Consider the following 19,703-nt stretch of genomic DNA (forward strand, 5'->3'; position numbering starts at 1 on the left):
GTACCTTTTTTATACTGAACTTCCTTTACCCCTGTCTAAGTGTTTTCTATAATGTAGCATCTATGTCAAAAAGCAAAAGAAAAGTCTTTCTTGGCTCAGATTCCAAATATTTACTCATAATGATTCATGAAGTAGATGCTGAATGACATCAGTATACCCAAATCTCATTTGAAAAGTATTTTTTTGTCTTTTCATGGTGCAGCTGCTTTTCAATTACTGTTAAAGGTTATGAGTAAGTAGAAAAAAACATACTATTTAAAAGCAATTTATTTTCAGGAAGACTATCTCCCCTCATGGTAGATGAAGCAGCTCAAACACATATAAAATGGGAGAGAACATTGCTAAAGCAATTTTAAAGATACATGCTAATGTGACTTTAAAATAATACCAAAAAATACCTGAATAAAATAAAACAAACTGCCCATGTTTGACATTCCCATGATACTTACTTCACACTGAGCAGATTATTTTCAACACAGTTAAACATGAGAGTGCAGAGAGCAGTTTCCACTCATTTCTCTCTTTTACAAGAAAAGTAGTTGAGAGAAGGACTAGCTAGATACAAGGCCTTTCATCAAAAGTCAGAAATGAAGCTAGAAATACACTGAACAGGACGCAGTTAGAGGTAGAAGCTGCAAGGAGGAATCTTCTAATTAAATTTGCAGGTGGTCTTTCCTGAACAGGTCATTTTTCTATTATGTTTACGCAGAAGTAAACCCTGGGCTCCTTTGGAGGAAGGTGTGAGGTATAAATCTAATACATCATCATAATCTTAACTATTACTTAAAAGAGGTATAACATAGAGTATTTATGATAATCTGAAAAGGTGGTAATTAACTGTATAATATAGAATTATATTAAGTGCCTTGTGGAACCGCTATTTTATTTCTGCTTCTAATAGATTGAAGAAAAGCACTGCCTTTCCAGGGCCAAGAATCCTAATATAGAAGCGACAATTTTTTTTCAGAGGCAAAATACTGTAGTTTGACTATTAGGACAATGTGCTTTCTCCAGAACATAAATTCTTCACTGAGAGTAGACACATGGATTCTCTGCAGCAGCAAATAACAAGGGCAACTTGCATAAACAAGTGAAAATATACAACAGGTAACAAACTATCATTTGAAAAAGACCTTTAGTGTTTATTGAAAACAAGTAATTAGTGTGGTGACTCCATGCATTTGACAGGCCTCTTGCTACTTTCCCAACTTTAAGGAAAGGACACAAGCCATGAACACCCACACCATAGCATTTTTGATTCCTCAACTCCCACCCAATCCCTCACTTCTGGAATCAGCATGAAAAAGGATCATCCTTCCTTTTCGGTTAAATCGGTAAGTCAAAAAGAAGAGCGGAAACAAAGGAAATTTCTGACAATAATTTTAGAGTCAAACAAATGTAGAGTCTTCAATAACTTAATTGCCACTGAATATACAGTCAAAGTTCCGATTTTTAAATGGCAGGTTCTTCTCCCATGCAGTAGGAAAAATCCCTGCGATGTCTTTGGACGTACACAAAAAGCTGCACTCTTAGCTATGGATTTCAAAAGACAGGCAGGTTTCTTAGTTATATCATTATAAGTTAACAATTTCTGGCAGACATTGAAAATACTAGTCCATGGAATATATTATGTCCTTGCAATTCAGTTACAGAGGGAAACGGACAGAACGTGGATGCCCATATTCACAGTAAGGTGGCGGTGCAAGGTAAGTTGTTGGCATGCAACCTGCTTCATGGTGTGCGCCTGATTTTGTCTGACAACATGATGTGCCGCCCTTTCCATCCCTCCTGGGAGTGGCAGGAGATGGCACTTGCCAACTGGCAAAACTTTCGCAGGAGGATCTTCCTAAGCAGCAGGTAAACCCAGGGGTCCAAGATCTGATTCAGTGAGGCCAAGCGGATAGCGGTCAAGAAGAAATTGCACTCTGTCTGCAGTTCTGTGCTTCGGGTGGAGTTGCAGGATTCTCTGCAATGATCCATAGAGGTGTGGTTGAACGTCACTTTCAGCATCATAATCTAAGGGAACAAGAGGTGCAGTAGAGACAGAGTCAATGATTTAAAGACATTCTTTGATGTGGAACAATAGTCCATATTAAGGCAACTTGACGGCATTCCCTGAAACCACTGCAGCCTATCAGATCAAAGACATTCATGAGACCGTAGCACTACCTGCTTCAATTAGTTCTTACATGCCAATCCTCATTCCAGAAGACTGCATTTATGGATGCCAAAATGTGACCTGCGCCATTTAATTTGATTTATGTCTCCCAAAGGAAGATAAGAGTTTGCCTCACAATTTCTAAGGCTTGAGGTAGACCATGTTTTTAAAGAGAGTTGAAGGAGCTGTGATAGAGGCATGCATGTCTTTTGTCCTATTGTCCTCTCAGTTGGACGCTCAGCTCTCTCTGTTTGAAGTTTTTGCAGGTTTTTTTCAGCACTGCAAAACTTGTAAATGTAAGGCAGCCATTTTGCATTTATAAGAATATTTGTATACCAGTATTCATTAAACAAAAAACAAAACAAAACAAAACAAAACAAAAAAAATCAAAGCAGTTTATAACAGTCATACACATATACAATAAAAAATGGGGAAATTAAAAATCTGGGATCATTCCCCCCCCCCCCGGTGAAATATGTATTCTTAATTGCCTGCATAAGCTTGAAAGTACAGAAATTTTTTCACAGGTCAAAACAGAAGGTGCCTACTGAGTCTCTATTAGAAAAGCATTCCATAGGACTGAGCTGATGACACCAAGTTCACATCACCAACTTGGGGGATGACCTGTAGATGGCAATGATTGAGCTGAGATATAAGGGTATAAGGTATGAAGAGTCATGGACTGAGTGTGCACGCCATTCCTCTATCACACTCTCTTCAACAAACACTCCAGCATGAATCAAAACAAGACTTCCTCGGGGTGGTGAGCTGGCAGTCCTACCCTTGAAGTCAAGCTCAATTAATGAGCAACAACTATGTTGTATATCTGGGATTGTATCCAATAAGTTTTACTCGGAGCAGAACCAGTGAAATTAATGGGCCCAAGGTTGCCCAGGCTCATCAGTTTCAATGGGTCTACTCTGAGTAGGACTAACCTTGGACACGACCCCTGGAATTTTCCATCACTTCCAAATTAATAAGGGACAGAAGGAGGAACGAAAGCACCATTCTGTGCTTATGTTGTAAGTCCATTTCCCTCATGTAATAACCATAAAATGTTATCAGCATTTACAACAACTCTGCAATCCAACTCTTATTTTATACAACACAGACAAACATGGGGTACCTTCTGATGAAAGGCAAAGAGGTATTTATTTTTCCATGGATTAGTTGGCATTCTTTCTTCTATTTTCCCTTCACTAAGCTCTGCCTATAAAAACACAGCTGCCATATATTTTAGTGCCTTTTAAAAGGTACTTGATCAGCTTCACCCATTTTAAGGCCCACCGGGTTCTCTGGCAAAATATTTCCCATACTTAAATAGTAAGAAATTAATCCAAAAGCCCATGTGGAGTATTCTAAAGTGCACCTGTGGTTCATTTATTATGCCCCAAACGCAGTATATTTTACAATGGCAATAATGAAAACCGAATTAGCATTTTAATGAACATAAAGGAAAATCAATTATATTGCCTGGGTTCACTAATTGGCTTGGCCATTCTGCAGAAAAGAAAGCATTTGGGCTGAATATTCTGAATGGTACTTTTATTAAAAGGGCTCTTTAGAGACTCGACTGATATCACCCACATTATTTGGCTGTTCTGCTGCACATTATTCACACCGCATGGAGGGGGAGAGCAGGGCTGTGCCCACCGCCATGACCCCACTTGCCCCCATCCCAGTGCAAACCCATCGGAGGAAGGTCTGAAGAGGGGGAGGATGCGCTATATGTGTTAAGTTGTGGGTGAACATATCAGACGACACAGCAATTCTTCAAACCGCTCCTGTTTATTCACAGGCCAGAACAGAACTGAAGGGTTCAGCCAGCCTGCTTATATAGAGCTCCACTACAACACAACAGTAACCACTTTCTGTAACTATCCAATCACTGAAGGTCACTTTCAATCCCTTATTTGCATATGTGGACCTGAGTGAAAACTATCTACAGTATCCCCCTACTGGCCCAGGGTGAGAACTTCAGTACATAACAATATGAATCATGATTAAGCAGAAGGCAAATTTCACAGCCAGCCCACAATGCTGGGTAGGCTGCACAACTTTTGTTATGAAAACAGAGGGTTGGATCCAGAGTTAACCACATGTAATGTAGCTAGCACAGCTACCATTTACCCTGGTAGTAGGCGAGGAAGCAGTACTGCCACACTGCCAGAATATCCTAAGAACATAAGAAGAGCCTGCTAGACCAAGCCAATGACTCCATCTAGTTCAGAATCCTGTTCTCACAGTGGCCAAACAGGAGGGTTGCCATAATTCCCGACACCCGCGAAGTTGCTGAGCTTAGAAACCCACCAAAATTGTTTAGCTTTTTTTTTTTTTGAGAACAAACCCAAATTGTTGAGCTTTGAGTGGGGGGTACCTCCCCCCCCCCCGTAGTGATTTTTAAGCTTTTGGAGTTGTTTCTCCAACTTTTTGGAGGGCCTTCTCGGTAGTGGCTCCCGCCCTGTGGAATGCCCTCCCATCAGATGTCAAAGGAATAAACAACTATCTGATGTTCAGAAGGCATCTGAAGGCAGCCCTGTTTAGGGAAGCTTTTGAATGACTGATGTTTTAATGTATTTTTAATCTGTTGGAAGCCACCCAGATGGGCAGGGTATAAGTAAATAATAATAATAATAATAATAATAATAATAATAATTTCTGCTGCTTTTCCCATTGCGTTGCCATGCATACTGGGTCGTCGTCCCCCCCCCCCGACACCATTTTTACACCCGAAAACCAGGACATGTCAGGAGCTTTCCTGACATATGGCAAGCCTACCAAACAGATGCCTGCGGGAAACCTGCAAGCAGGAGCTGTGTTCAAAAGCACTCTCTTCTCCTGTGGTTTCCATTGCTGCCTCCAAGCAGCGTTCGAAATTAGCAGGGCGCTAGGTGCATTTCACGACCAAGAAACCCCTGATTGTGAACGCTTCCAAAAGCACAGTACAGTGGTAACTCGGGTTAAGAACTTAATTCGTTCCGGAGGTCTCTTCTTAACCTGAAACTGTTCTTAACCTGAAGCAACACTTTAGCTAATGGGGCCTCCCGCTGCTGCCACGCGATTTCTTTTCTCATCCTGAAGCAAAGTTCTTAACCTAAGGTATTATTTCTGGGTTAGTGGACACTGTAACCTGAAGCGTCTGTAACCTGAAGCATCTGTAACCCGAGGTACCACTGTAGTGGTATTTGGCGCCTGGCTGAGACTCAAGATGAAATTTAAAAATGCTGCCGCTGGCCATTGCCTCTCTGCAGGCATCGCAACTTATATGGCTTTCTACTGCAAATGCATACAGCTTTTTCACTCTGCCCAATCTCTAATCTCTTGCTTATATAGAGAGGAGGCAATATTAATATTGTTCTGCCTAAATAAAACCACCAGAAAGCATGTTCTTTTTAATATGTGTGTGATGCATTTAATTAGAGCACACACACACACACCATTTCCTGCAACCCTTCTTAACAAAAATGCATCACCTCCATTCTGAAGAAGCTTCAATGATTGATCAGAATTCCTGTGTTCCATTTCCAAAAGGCAAGATGATTTATACATCTCAGGAATGTAAAAATTTGAACACTGTGTAGTATAAAAACTCAAAACCTTTAAAATCACTGTATGTTGCTTCTGAGTTTTGAGCAGACTAGTACTGCTTGTTTTATGTTCTGCATAACATAGTTAACATACAGTAGATTAGTCAGAGACAGACCATTTCTAAATGCGCCAACCATGTACATCTTAGATTAACAGAAAATGCAGCAAGGGGAAAGGGAAATAAACATAGCAAGAGTTAATGTTGATATTAGATGCACTTGGGAATACCAACAGACTTATTAATGTCTTATTATTTTTAGTAAATTGAGCTCAGGGCAAGAGGCAGGAAGAGAGACTGAGGTTGAGTAAATTTATTATAACTGGAGTGGCTTAATCAAATGAATCTTTTAGGTCCACACGCATGTTGGTATTCCTGAGCTGAATCCAGGAAAGGTACAAAGACTTTCTCCTCCCTTTATTGGAATTCTGTGACCAAGCAGTTCTCAGGTCAGGTGCATGAATTCAGTCGACTCTGAGAAAAGGAAAGCTTCTGCTCAATCACAGAGTACCTCCCCCTTTAAAATTTAAACAAGACAGGGTTTGTTTGTTTTTCACACATTATAAATCCGGTGCATGTAGTGCAAAAAATCTCAGGTTGAATCGGTGTCATTTGGAAAGGGGTGGGAAGATTAAGTGCAGGGAAATAACCAGAAGGACTGCATATGGATATGTCAAGGTGGCAGAAAGACAGCTATGGCAGCTTGCTCATCATGTGGATCATGCATTTCAAGCAGTCACTACCACAAGTGAAGCATGAGTATATGCCCGTTCCATTTTAAAGGAAGCTCTCTCTTTCCTATATTTAAAAAAGGTAAAGGGCCACCGTTAGGTCCAGTTGCAGACGACTCTGGGGTTGTGCACTCATCTCACTCTATAGGCCGAGGGAGCCGCCGTTTGTCCGCAGACAGCTTCCGGGTCATGTGGCCAGCATGACTAAGCCACTTCTGGCGAACCAGAGCAGCTCATGGAAACGCCGTTTACCTTCCCGCTGGAGTGGTACCTATTTATCTACTTGCACTTTGATGTGCTTTCAAACTGCTAGGTGGGCAGGAGCTGGGACTGAGCAACGGGAGCTCACCCTGTCACGGGGATTCGAACCGCCGACCTTCCAGTCGGCAAGTCCTAGGCTCTGTGGGTTATATAATAATAATAATAATAATAATAATAATAATAATAATAATATATTATTTATACCCCGCCCATCTGGGAGGCTCCCAATCAAGTGTTAAAAACAGTACAGCATTAAATATTAAAAATTTCCCTGAACAGGGCTGCCTTAAGATGTCTTCTAAATGTCAGGTAGTTGTTTATCTCTTTGACATCTGACGGGAGGGCGTTCCACAGGGCAGGCGCCACTACTGAGAAGGCCCTCTGTCTGGCCTGTAGCCTCATTTCTCGCAATGAGGGAACCGCCAGAAGGCCCTCGGCGCTGGATCTCAGTGTCTGGGCTGAACGATGGGGGTGGAGACGCTCCGTCAGGTATACAGGACCGAGGCCGTTTAGGGCTTTAAAGGTCAGCAGCAACACTTTGAATCGTGCTCAGAAACGTACTGGGAGCCAATGCAGATCTCTCAGAACTGGTGTTATGTGGTCCCGGCGGCCACACCCAGTCACCAGTCTAGCTGCTACATTCTGGATTAATTGCAGTTTCCGGGTCACCTTCAAAGGTAGCCCCACGTAGAGCGCATTGCAGTAGTCCAAGCGGGAGATAACCAGAGCATGCACCACTCTGGCAAGACAGTCCGCGGGCAGGTAGGGTCTTAGCCTGCATACCAGGTGGAGCTGGTAGACAGCTGCCCTGGACACAGAGTTAACCTGTGCCTCCATGGGCAGCTGTGAGTCCAAAATGACTCCCAGGCTGCGCACCTGGTCCTTCAGGGGCACAGTTACCCCATTCAGGACCAGGGAATCCCCCACACCCACCCGCTCCCTGTCCCCCCAAAACGGTACTTCTGTCTTGTCAGGATTCAACCTCAATCTGTTAGCTGCCATCCATCCTCCAACTGCCTCCAGGCACTCACACAGGACCTTCACCGCCTTCACTGGTTCTGATTTAAAGAAGAGGTAGAGCTTGGTGTCATCTGCATACTGATGAACACCCAGCCCAAACCCCCTGATGATCTCTCCCAACGGCTTCATATAGATATTAAAAAGCATGGGGGAGAGGATGGAACCCTGAGGCACCCCACAAGTGAGAGCCCAGGGGTCCGAACACTCATCGCCCAACACCACTTTCTGGACACGACCCAGGAGAAAAGAGCAGAACCACCGTATAACAGTGCTCCCAGCTCCTAGCCCCTCTAGACGGTCCAGAAGGATGTTATGGTCGATGGTGTCAAAGGCCACTGAGAGATCCAGACCACAGCGCCACCTGCATCCCTTCCTATATTTTAGCAGTGCTCAATGTAGAGGGGGCACTTTACCTTCTATGATGTCTTCCTTGGCTATTGCTTTCAGAAAATTATGGGTGACATAATTTGGCTAGGACGTGTAGCTAGGCAGCGGTGTAGCTAGCCGCTCAGATGCCCGGGGCGGTGCGCACGCCCTGCAGCCGAGGGCAGAATGAGCCAAGGCAGGGCGCGCTGTGTGAAGCTTCTCTGCAGCATCTTCCTCAGCTGTAGGGCGGCTGAGGCGGAGGGCAGACACAAGCCCCACGCTGCTTGAAGGAGGAGAGCTGTTAAAGGCTACTAGCCATAAAGGCTGTGCTCTGCCTGCAAAGTTGGAGGTAGCAAACTTCTGGTTTCTGGAAATCACTCAAGGGGAGAGTCCTTCTGCAGTAGCATAGGAAGGGGCATGCGGTGGGTACGGGAGTTATTTTTTCAAAAACACATATTTTTGCCATTTTGTCACCCCCCTCAGTGATGACACCCGGGGTTACCCACACCCACCACACACCCCTTCCTAAGACACAGGATTCAGGAATAGGAAATCTCCTTAAAATCTTCCTTAAGCGCAAGCCCCAACATGTTGCCTTTCTCAAGACTGTTGAATGGAACTGGAGTTACACAGCTGGGCCTCGTACGGATCTGAGAAGCAGCTATGCAAAAGGCACTAGAGAAACAGGCAGGAGTGTGTCATTTGCTACTGTGCTAAGTTCAAGTTATTATGTGAATTTCCACTCATGAGACACCTGGGTAGCTTTTGTCACACTATCAGAAAAAGAGCTTTCTCTCTCTCTCTCTTTTGTTGTCTTGTTGATATTCACCTTGAAGAGCTTTCATCCAGCTGTTGGCTGAGTGTGGTTGTGACAAGCACAGAAAGCAACTGTTAACACAAAGGCCCAGTGAACAGCAATTATGAGCAATGAACAAAGGGTAATTAAAAATGAGGGGGGTTATCCACATTGCATCTGTTTGCATAACTCCCTCAGAGCTGCGAATTCTTCGAAGTGTGTGTAAAGCAGGGGTCAGCAAACTTTTTCAGCAGGGGGCCAGTCCACTGTCCCTCAGACCTTGTGGGGGGCTGGGCTATATTCTGAAGGAAAAAAATGAAGAAATTCCTATGCCCCACAAATAACCCAGAGATGCATTTTAAATAAAAGCACACATTCTACTCATGTAAAAACACCGTCCAGGCCCCACAAATAATCCAGAGATGCATTTTAAATAAAAGCACACATTCTGGCCCCCATTCTGGCCCACGGACCATCCGTGGGCCAGATCTGGCCCCTGGCCCCTAGTTTGCCTACCCATGGTGTAAAGCAATTTCCAGAATGGAAGAAAATAGTCACAGCAAAATTAAAAGATCTAAAGCTGTGGGCCTAGAGCCCTGAACCTCATAGGAAACCCCCTGTTGCTAGCTAGGGACAGGCAAAATGACATTCCCCACACTTCAAAATGCCTTGCTGCATAGTTCAGACACCAGTTCCTACATTCCCTAATTATACCCCTTCTTCCCCTGGTTTTGGTCATTTCACCCTGCTTGCATGGCAGGGCCATGGCGAGATGTATCTGACACATTCTCACTAAAGTCCAAGGACTTCTGATGGCCTCTGCATGTTTGAAGTCATGAAATCCCTCCATTGCCCTGAAGAGCTTCAAGACTATGGTTTCCATTCTCTCACTCAAATGCTCATATTGACACAACCTCTCAAAAGCACAGAATTGTAGAGTTGGAAGGGAACTGACATAGCTCAGTAGTACAGCATCCACTTTGCATTCTGAAGGCCGCAAATTCAATCCCTGGCATCTCCACATAGTGCTAGGAGATTACCAATGAGAGCCCCCACTAATCAATGTAGAAAATTCTCAGCTAGGTGAACCGATGGTTTGACTCAGTATAAGCTTCCTATGGTTCCCAGAGCTTATGTTGAGAGAGAGAGAGATGCGTCTGTTCTGATGCTCTCTTGGTGCTAAATGATGTTGGAATTCTCACGTCCAGGAAAACAATAGTGGGGAATGATATTTTTTTTAATTATCCATTCCATTTGGCATTTTGTACACGACAGTTTATACAAAAAAATTCTATAGATGACAATCTATTCTCATCTACTATTGGAGTTGATTGTACAGAGTGGGCCATTGAGCTGATGGTACAAACTCATTTTTCTTACTCATATGTAGAGATTACTGTCTTTTCTTTTTGTTATTCCATAGAAGATAACCTTAGCAATTTGATTAAATCTCAGTTTCCTTTTCTTATAGACCACATAGAGGCCAAGATAAATCAATGTTTCCCAACCAAGCTGTGGACTTCAGACAGTTTTTAGACTAGATTTGTTCCAACCTTTTGCTGTATCTACTGTACAGGCAATATTGACAAAACAAAATAGACTGCATGCTTGGACATTTGCTAAACATTTGAAATAATATTTTGAAAATATTAATTAGTAACATGACATTTTGATCTATTATTATACGTAAGGGAGGTCAGATCTCTTTTAAATTAATTGTCATCATTCATCATGATTCACTAGTATTCATTTTCTGAAACTCATTTTTAATTTAAAATAAGCATGTTAATTATGTTAGAGCACCTTTTCATCCCCCCATACTGAAATTAAAGACGTGTTCTCTAAACAACTACCTCCTCCAAAAGATTAACAAACATCTACAATATTGCAATTTCTGGTCCTCCCTGTGAACGGTGAAGACATCGTTTTAACCAAGTAAAACTACAGCATCCGATTCTTAGAACTATAATTGAGTCAAGGACAGGTGAGCCAATACTTTAGCTATTTCTGCTTACCAGTCTATGAAGTTACACTTGATTCAGCAGATGGCAAACTGGGCCATCATATGATCATGTTAGCTGGAGGAGAAATACAGCACTGTGGCCTAGGGCTCACCAACATTTTAGGACCCAAGGACTGGAGAAACATTCACTCCATGTCCTGACTGAGAGGGAAATTCTGGTTGTTAAATGTCTTTTTATATCCATTTAAATGCATTTCACAATGTAATGATCTCATCCACATGGGGCTTCCTGGGTTATTTACTTACACATTCTTTGTGAATGGGTTACTGTTGACATTTATACCTTCTATACCTCGTTTGTATCTGACCTCACTTTACAAAGTACTCATTCACCCAGAAATCTCTGAAGGCCTCTAGATGGGAATTTAAATTATCACTCTCTCCATTTAACTTGCTCGAGGTTGCTTTTAAAACTATGCAAATAGAATCTGTTTGGTATGGGGGCAGGGGTGTGAATCTGAATGTGGGTGGAAAACTAAGCCCTCTCCTTATCTGCTGTGGTCTTGATGAAAATCTCTCCCTCTCAAGTTGGGAGTTTTTGCTTCTAATGCAAACAGCTTATTTTAGAAGAGGGGTTTTCCTTAGGACTGCAGTAGGGGAAGAAAGGGTTAAATCCTCCATCACACAATTACCAGCCCCTCTTTAGCTGATACTGTTTCCTGTTAAATGCACTGATGTATTTAACATGCTAGCCACAAGCTCTTGATTCATTCAGTCCCACTTCACAAGTGCCCAAAGGTACAATCTATTCTCCATCCTCAGCAAAATTCTAACCTTTTTGCAAGCTTCCCTCCCAATGCAGTAACCACAAGATCTTCCCTGCCCAGGAGAACCTTGGTAAATCCTGAGGAATACTTTATCTCCTCAGATGAGCAAATGGGCAAAGGCAAACTATCGCCACAATCAACTAGCGTCCTGGAAGCAGGCGCATATAAGAATAACTCTCAGTGCTGTGCATATGTAGCCTTGCTGGATATTCACAATTGGTCTGCTCAGGAAGGGAAACAAAGGGTCTGGATTTAGCCACTCCCTACCATTCTCTTCCTTGACAAACATCTGGTTGCTGCAAGGGCCGCTTGTCTGGGAGGCTTATGCAAGAGCAGTGTTTTGGGTAGCTCATCCCTGCTCTCAGTTACAGCCCAATGATGATATACTCACCATTGCTCTTAATTACAGCCAAAAATGCATGCCCAGCTCTCTCTATAAGCTTTTGTGCACAATGATAATTACTTATATCCCACCCATTTGACTGAGTTGCCCCAGCTACTCTAGGAAAGGGAACCAGTGTAATGTAGCATTGAGAAAACCAGACAGTCTTCAATAAGGCAAACATGGCCTCACCCAAGCAGTTCACTGGGTGACCTGGGCTCCAGCACTCTCTCTTAACCCAGGGATGGGGAACCTGCGGGCCTAAGCTCCCATCATCTCCATCCACTGACCATTCTGCCTGGGGGTTGAGGTCCAACAAGACCTGAGATGCCACAGGTTCCTGGTCTCCACCTAACCTCATTTATTTCTATTTACTTGTTTGTTTTCTTACATTGACATCCAACCTACTTTGCTACAGCAGCATTTTAAAGCTAAAAGGGAGAAAGAACCACGGCTCCATGTCAGAGACAAGGCAGGACAGAAACATAAGAAATGCATGAAACTAAATGCAACACGCACTACTAGTTGCAAGTGGCAAGGGAATCGCAAGAGGGACATTTCGTTCTCCCTGCTCATCTAAACATACCGCAACAGTTATTTTTCTTTTTCTCCTGTCATGGGTGGCAACAGCTTCTCTGGAGTTTCATAAGCAGAGGAAATTCAGTCCTCTCTTTGCGTTGGACTAGTGAAACTGGGGGGTGGAACATGTTTAGCTTAACAGTGATGAAGTTTGCCGAGCTGTATAAATAGGGCCTAGGGAAAGACTTCAAAGATCAATTATCCCTTTTGCTAGATCAGCCTGATATAGAACTACAGCACAGTCAAACTAAACACGATTATGACAGACCCACATGTCAGGAGCAGGAAGTTCGCTACTGACTTCTAAGAGAGAGCACAACTTAAAATGATGCATGAGCAAGATACCCGTTTGCCTCAGCTGTTTTTCTCCTGGTGAGGCTGAGAGAACCCAAAAATAACCCCTGCTGGGGACAGAATGAAGAGCAAGAGGATTAGGCAGCTTCTACTTGCTTATTATTTGTCATGTTTATAGCCTGCCTTTCCACCGAATGGTGCTCAACGTAGCTTAATGGCAAGAGGATGCAAAGTAAAAATGCAAGAGAGCAATCAGAACCGCGAAAACAAGAGTAGATAAAATGTACCCATAAACTCCAATAAAGCTGACAGTTGCAGCAATTTTTATGAAAGCCTATGATGTAGCAAGTCCAAAGACCAGTCTGAATTGAAGGTCTGTGGTGTCTTGGTGGGACATGGCGACAGGAGAAATGTTCAGTAAAAAAACCCCTCCCCCCCATGCTTGGAGCTTGGATCCGCCCATCTTACATAGGGAAATAGCTGCATTTTGGCACATAAAACATGCATTTTCTTTCTTTCACAGAAAAGCATGGCAACTGGTTTGTGTCACCAACTGGTCCCACACGCTTCCCCAAGTTATTCTCTAATTTATTTAAAAAGGTTACAAGTCAACCTGGTACTCAAATATCAATTGGAGCTCTCGTTTCTTATACTTGTGTGGCTTAAAATGTTGCAACCATTTCTAAAATAGCTAGAGTAAGTCCAGTAATTTTTATGCCTCGTCCTCTTTTTAAAGACTGTTAAGCAGGGGGGGAAAAGATGATCGCCGCTGTTTTTACAGAGTGCTGAAGGCAGTCCATAGCTCAGTGGCAGAACACATGTTCCGCATGCAGACGGCACAGAGTTCAATCCCTGGCATTTCCAGTTAAAAAGGCACAGGTAGCAACTTGATGGGAGAGATCTTGGAGATCTGCCCACCAATACTGAGCTAGATGAACAGCTGGTTTAAAGCAGCTTTGCTTCCTACTTTCCCATATGAGAGAAGAAGATGCTTCAGGTGTGTACATTCACCCTACTTTAACTTCTGGTGAAAAACCTCTTCACACTGCTTCAAATGTTTGCAAAACCTGTTGGGCTGGAAGCACCAGAGCGGCAAAAGAAATGAGCAGAGGGCAGGAAGGACATGGGAAGCAAGCTCTCTCAACCCTTTCATCTTTCCTTAAAACTATAGTTCAACTCTAGCCTGATGCAGCCAAGAGTGTGCACAACTCTTCAAAGAACATTTAAGACGTCTAAAGAAACTGGAAGGCAGGAAATAAGTTTTCCAAATAATATACCTGCACAAAGTGCTTAGCATAACATCCAATAATAGGCTCCCTTGCATCGCCAACTCCCTCTCTCCTGCTAAATCACTTTCTAGCATTATGATCTTAAGAAGCGTGCATGCACACAAAAGCTTATACCAAGAACAAACTTAGTCGGTCTCTAAGGTGCTACTGGACAATTTTTTATATATATTTTGACTGCGTCAGACCAACATGACTACCTACCTGTTTCTAGCATTATGGTAAAACTTGGGAAGTTTTGCAGAAGTTATTTGCTGTCCTCATCAGAGGGCTAAAAGCAGAAGCTATGCTTTTTAATTTTGCTCATGACTTCTTTTTTTGTGTGCTCAGGTATTCAAGCCCTCCAAATGGGCAATGCAAACTATAAAGTTTCATGTTTATTTACATTTGTCCAAAAAAGGAATGATTCACATATATTTTATTCTGAGCCCAGGTTTTCCCCCCTATTATTTTTTTCCAAGGGGGTGGCGGGTAGCCAGCTATTCTGCGGTGAAGTCCACACACACACAAACACAAGAGACAGGTTGTCCACCTACCAAGAGCGGCGACCAGCAGGCAAAGAGGACACACATGATCCCCAGCAGCTGGATCAAGGTTTCCATGGTGATTCTGCCCCACTGCCTCCTGGACTGAGACGCGGAGTTTTTGGAGCGGCAGCGGCACACCAGGGCGACGATGGTGGCCAAGTTGCAGGCCACGGTGACGGCGAGCGAGAAGAGGCCCAGGAAGGCGAAGGTGGAGGCGAAGATGACGTTGCCCACGTGGGGACCCTGATCCCCGGCGCTGATGAAGCACCACGTGCCGGGCCACTGGAGGGCGTAGCGCCCGACGCCCACCACGGGCAAGCAGGCGAAGGCCAGCACGGCCACCCAGATGCTGAGCAGGACGGCCTTGGTGACGCGCGTCTTCATGTGGGCCGAGTACCAGTGGGGCGCGCGGATGGCCAAGGTCCTCTCGACGGCCATGGCGCTGGCGATGAAGAGCGGGCACAGCCCGAAGACGGTCATGCTGAGGCCGAAGAAGGTGCACAGGCGCAGGGAAGGGTCCACCGCCCGCCAGTCGCGGCCGGCCCGGTAGACGGCGATGACGATGGGGCTGGTGAGGAGCTGCCCGGTCAGGTCGGTCAGGGCCAGGGAGCCGATGCAGAGCAGGAAGGACTTTTTGCGCGCGTTCTGCTTCTTGTGGTAGGCGCGGTACACCAGCAGCATCGCCAGCCCGTTGCCCACCAGGCCCGTGGTCATCATGGTCAGGGCGAAGACCACCGAGACCGAGCCGCACACCTCCGGGCTGGTGGCGTTGCCCTTCTCCCTGCCCGCCATGGGCGTGCAGTTGAAGCGCCCGTCGTAGGGCCCGTAGGAAGTCATGTTGCTGCTGGTCGGGAGGGCGGCGGCACCGGGACGGGGCGGGCAGCGGGGCAGGCCCATCCCATGGTGGGGCGCCCGCGAGAAGGCAGCTGGGTGCGCGCGCTAGACGGCCACAAGCCAGACGGGCTAAAGGAGCAGAGCGAGCCGCGGCTGCCTTTTAAAGGCAGGCGCGGGGGGCGGAGCCCCGACGGCGGAGCGGCTCCCTTGATCTGGGTCTGGCAGCGGGGCGGGGGCGGGGGCGGGCGGCCTTCCCGCGGCGCCAAAGAGGGACGACATCCGCTTTCTTGCACCTGCCCGGCGCGGAAAGGGGGTCTTCCGTCCGCCAGCGAAACCGTTCAGCAGACCTTGTTGTGAACTCGAGGATGGATGTCAGGGAAGCCGCCGTCGGAAGTCCCGTGGGTGATTCTCCCTCTGCCAGCGCCGGTGCCCATACCTGCCGCTTCGAGACTTACTAGGCTGCCAAGCGCGGGTGCTCCGTCGAGGATTTCTCGCCCTTAGAAACCGCTCGGGACCGCTTAAGCTTAAGTTGCACTTCCGCGGTTCCTTTACACACCTAGCCGCAGTTTTGCCTCCATCGGAGAGTGGTTGGTCGAATCGCTCATGAAGCGCGGTTCCTAACCGCAGCTACAAAACAGGAAAATGAACTTGACAGTCGCGGCGAATCCCAGGAAAAAAACCAAAAAATCATATAGAAGTATAGAGAGGCGCTGATGCCATCTAGCGGGAAGCAACTCCCGTCCATTTCCTAGTCACCCAAGATAGCGGCACGCGCGGATTTAGGGGTTTATTCCATGTAAATAGCGGATGGGCGCCCGGCTCCCAACGTGCTGAATTTTTATAGTTGCGAAAACGTCAGTGGCCCAAGGAAACGCAATATGCTGCAGACACCGCTATGTCACTTGAATGAACAGCGCGATCTGGGATTTCAGAGTTGTGTTCACTTACAAGACGTCTAGCGCTTTGCAGAGGACATATTTAAAGGCATACACATAATAAAAAGGGCCTATACCGCTTTCAGTTTTGGCAGCTAGAGAGACACAGCGTTTATTTCTCGTCAGTTACTATTTGACCCATATTCTCATGCTAAATTAACTTTATTGGTAACTCAAATGTGAAGATAGGCAGCCTTGTGTTTGTAGAACCAATGGGTTGAATGTGGGATATGTACATTAGATCACCTGATAAGCTCAAATGCAATGCTTTTGTAATTTCCTATTTTACAACCCGAAATCAGTTACTGGTGAGTGCCAAATGACAGTACTCTATCTTCAATCACATCACTTGTTGACATCCGTTTATGGACCATCTGCTTTGAGTCCTGCAGCAGCTTCCAGATCGTTGGAGGGTATTGGTGGATCCTTACAAAAAGCCAAACTCTTGTTTACAAATGCTTAATGTATCTATGTACAGTGAGGGGAAAAAGTATTTGATCCCCTGCTAAATTTGCCCGTTTGCCCTCTGATGAAGAAATGACCAGTCGACATACAGGAACTTAGGGAGGTGTGGAACAGGGGATTTGAATACAGCCTAAACAATGGGAGATTGCTTTAGAATATAAACAAGAGTGTTTATTTAGATTTGAAACCAAGTTCGATCCAGCAAAAAGACTATTTTTGGTATAGGAAGCCACAGGCCAATGCAGACAGATGTGGGAGGTGTAATGTTGAAAATGCCTCCTTGAAGCGTATTGTGTGGTCCAGTGATATTTACTTTTTGGTCTGAAGTTGTGTTGTGTGTATCAGTTCTGTGATGGTGAAATCTTTTATGTACTACAATTTTTCTTTTTGTAGTATGGGGATTAATGACAGGACAACAAAAGTGGATTTTGAGTCCTTATGGTTGCCAAGATGCTTTGAGACCTGATGGATAAATACCCACGCAATGGTCTGAAGACCTCACTGCTTTGGCTATATTTGAACATATTTCATATAGACATCAGTTTCTTGAGGATACATGGTTGAATATCTGGAAGGCTTATACAGGATGAGTCTTTTAAAAGAGGCCCCGTGGAACATGTGTACTCTTATCCACGGGGCCTCTTTTAAAGGACTCACCCTGTATTATATATTATATTATGCTTTTTAAAGATTTGTTTTATTCTTCTGAGCATTTGAGTATGTGTAATTGGAATGCTGTTGTTCTGGATCTACTATTTATGGTTTCTGCTTTTTACTTTTTATGTTTTATGTGAGCAGTTTTGTAAGCTTTACAACACCTGAGCCACACAGGATACGAATTGCAGGTAAAATAAAAAGCATTGCCCAAATGCTAACATTCTGCTTCTTATTGAAAAGAGCAAATGGTTTTGAGCAGGAATAAAAGAGCTACCTCAACCTTTTGCTGTTTTGCCTTTACTAACACCCTGATCTTTGTATTGGGGGAAAAAAATCATCCATTTTAATATATAAGGATTACACCATTGGCACAGAAGTATATGCTATCAGGAAAACAACTGCACCATCTAGTGATCTGTTGGATATGACTGTGGTTAATTACGGTAACTTTTTGAACCCACTTGACAGTTAGTAAACTCATACATGGGAAGCTGCATTATCTTGTTAAAACTGAAACAGTTTTAAGGAATTCAAATGCCAGGGTCCCAATACAGCTATCAAATTAAAATGAGCAAACAATACCGGTAATATTATTTTTAAAATATTTTATCTCAGCTTAACTTTACACGAGCTTCAGAGGTATATGTAAAATACTGCTCTCATGGCTTCACTGAATGATGCTTTAAATAGATCCTACCATTTCAAAGAAAAGGTTGGAAAAACTGTTAGCATCCACATCAATACAAGAGAAAATACAAACTGCTTCTCTCCAGTGAAAAAAACTGGAAATTTCTAAGGATTTTGCTTTCCAGAATAGGGTGGGGGCTATAAAACACAAATTTCAAGATTTAACTTAGGCTGCCTTGGCTAATCTTGTTGCAGCCAAACTTCAGGAACCATTTTCCTTTTCCATTCCCTGCCCGGTGACAAGAGTAGTGGGCTAAAACTACTTTTAAAGTGGCTCTGGACCTTACAAAAGAAGTTCCCACAAGCTGAAGTCATGAGTGACTGAATCTCTGGATACGGATACTTCTTTACAATGTCCAAAGCTGCTGTTATTACATACCGATACTATTGGTATGTAATAGTGATATATATCTGTGTAAGACTTAGCATCTGCCATGATTTTAAAAAACAAGATTTTTATAACTGTAAATGAGGAAAAGATAAAATTACAGCAGAAACCATCTATTACTTTAACATACACTATCCATAAAATCCAGTTGGAAGCTTAAATTTATAGAAGGGTTAAAAAGCTACCTAAGAGGAAACATCTATAACGATAAGCTGTAAAAACTGTCTGAGGAATCTTATTCCAGTAACACCAACGCTGCCCTAGAGGGCATCTGTCCCCGCAGGGAAATTAAGTGATACATTTCTATTGCTCAGCTGCTTTTCTGTTACTGGAAACATCCCATTTCATTTTATGATTGTGCTTTAAAAAGACCCAATAATTTATAATACTTATCAATGGTATCTACATACTTTCAACATTCTCTCCCAAATAGCAATAAAATAATTCTGAGTAGCAAGTCAATGCCAAAAGTCAGCACATAAACTTTATGCAAGCAGTACTGAACTAGGCATTTAAGAGACAAGTTACTCTAAAGTACAGTGGTGCCCCGCAAGACGAATGCCTTGCAAGACGAAAAACCCGCTAGACGAAAGGGATTTCCGTTTTTCGAGGCGCTTCGCAAGACCAATTTCCCTATGGGCTTGCTTTTCCCTCCCCCCCTTTTTCTAAGCCGCTAAGCCACTAATAGCTGCTTAGCCGCTAATTGGGATGCTTCGCAAGACGAAAAAACCGCTAGACGAAGAGACTCACGGAACGGATTATTTTCGTCTTGCGAGGCACCACTGTATAAATATAAATATGAATGCATATTCATAAAAACATTAAACCAAACAAGATTTAGCAAGCTTTTAAAACTCTCCCAACCTATTTGTCACCCTCTTCAGATTAAAAAACAAAACAAAACAACTTCAGCAGAATTTCATCTTTGTGAGCAGGAATAAAACAGCTACCTCACCTTTTG

The 19,703-nt window shown here is 43.9% G+C and overlaps 1 protein-coding gene across 1 annotated transcript; it reads right to left on the bottom strand.

The window, feature by feature from the left end:
• Positions 1–249: 249 nt before the first annotated feature.
• On the bottom strand, positions 250–15,758 carry PTGER3 (prostaglandin E receptor 3). The gene is made up of 2 exons (XM_079982496.1): positions 14,786–15,758; positions 250–2,016 (listed from the first exon to the last, which is right to left on the bottom strand). Exons 1-2 carry the CDS (start codon positions 15,671–15,673, stop codon positions 1,732–1,734), a joined length of 1,173 nt encoding a protein of 390 aa, XP_079838622.1. The 5' UTR covers positions 15,674–15,758; the 3' UTR covers positions 250–1,731.
• Between the last annotated feature and the right edge of the window lie 3,945 nt (positions 15,759–19,703).

The sequence above is a fragment of the Podarcis cretensis genome (genome assembly GCF_951804945.1).
Source record: "Podarcis cretensis genome assembly, chromosome: 6".
Classification (NCBI taxonomy): Eukaryota; Metazoa; Chordata; class Lepidosauria; order Squamata; family Lacertidae; genus Podarcis; species Podarcis cretensis.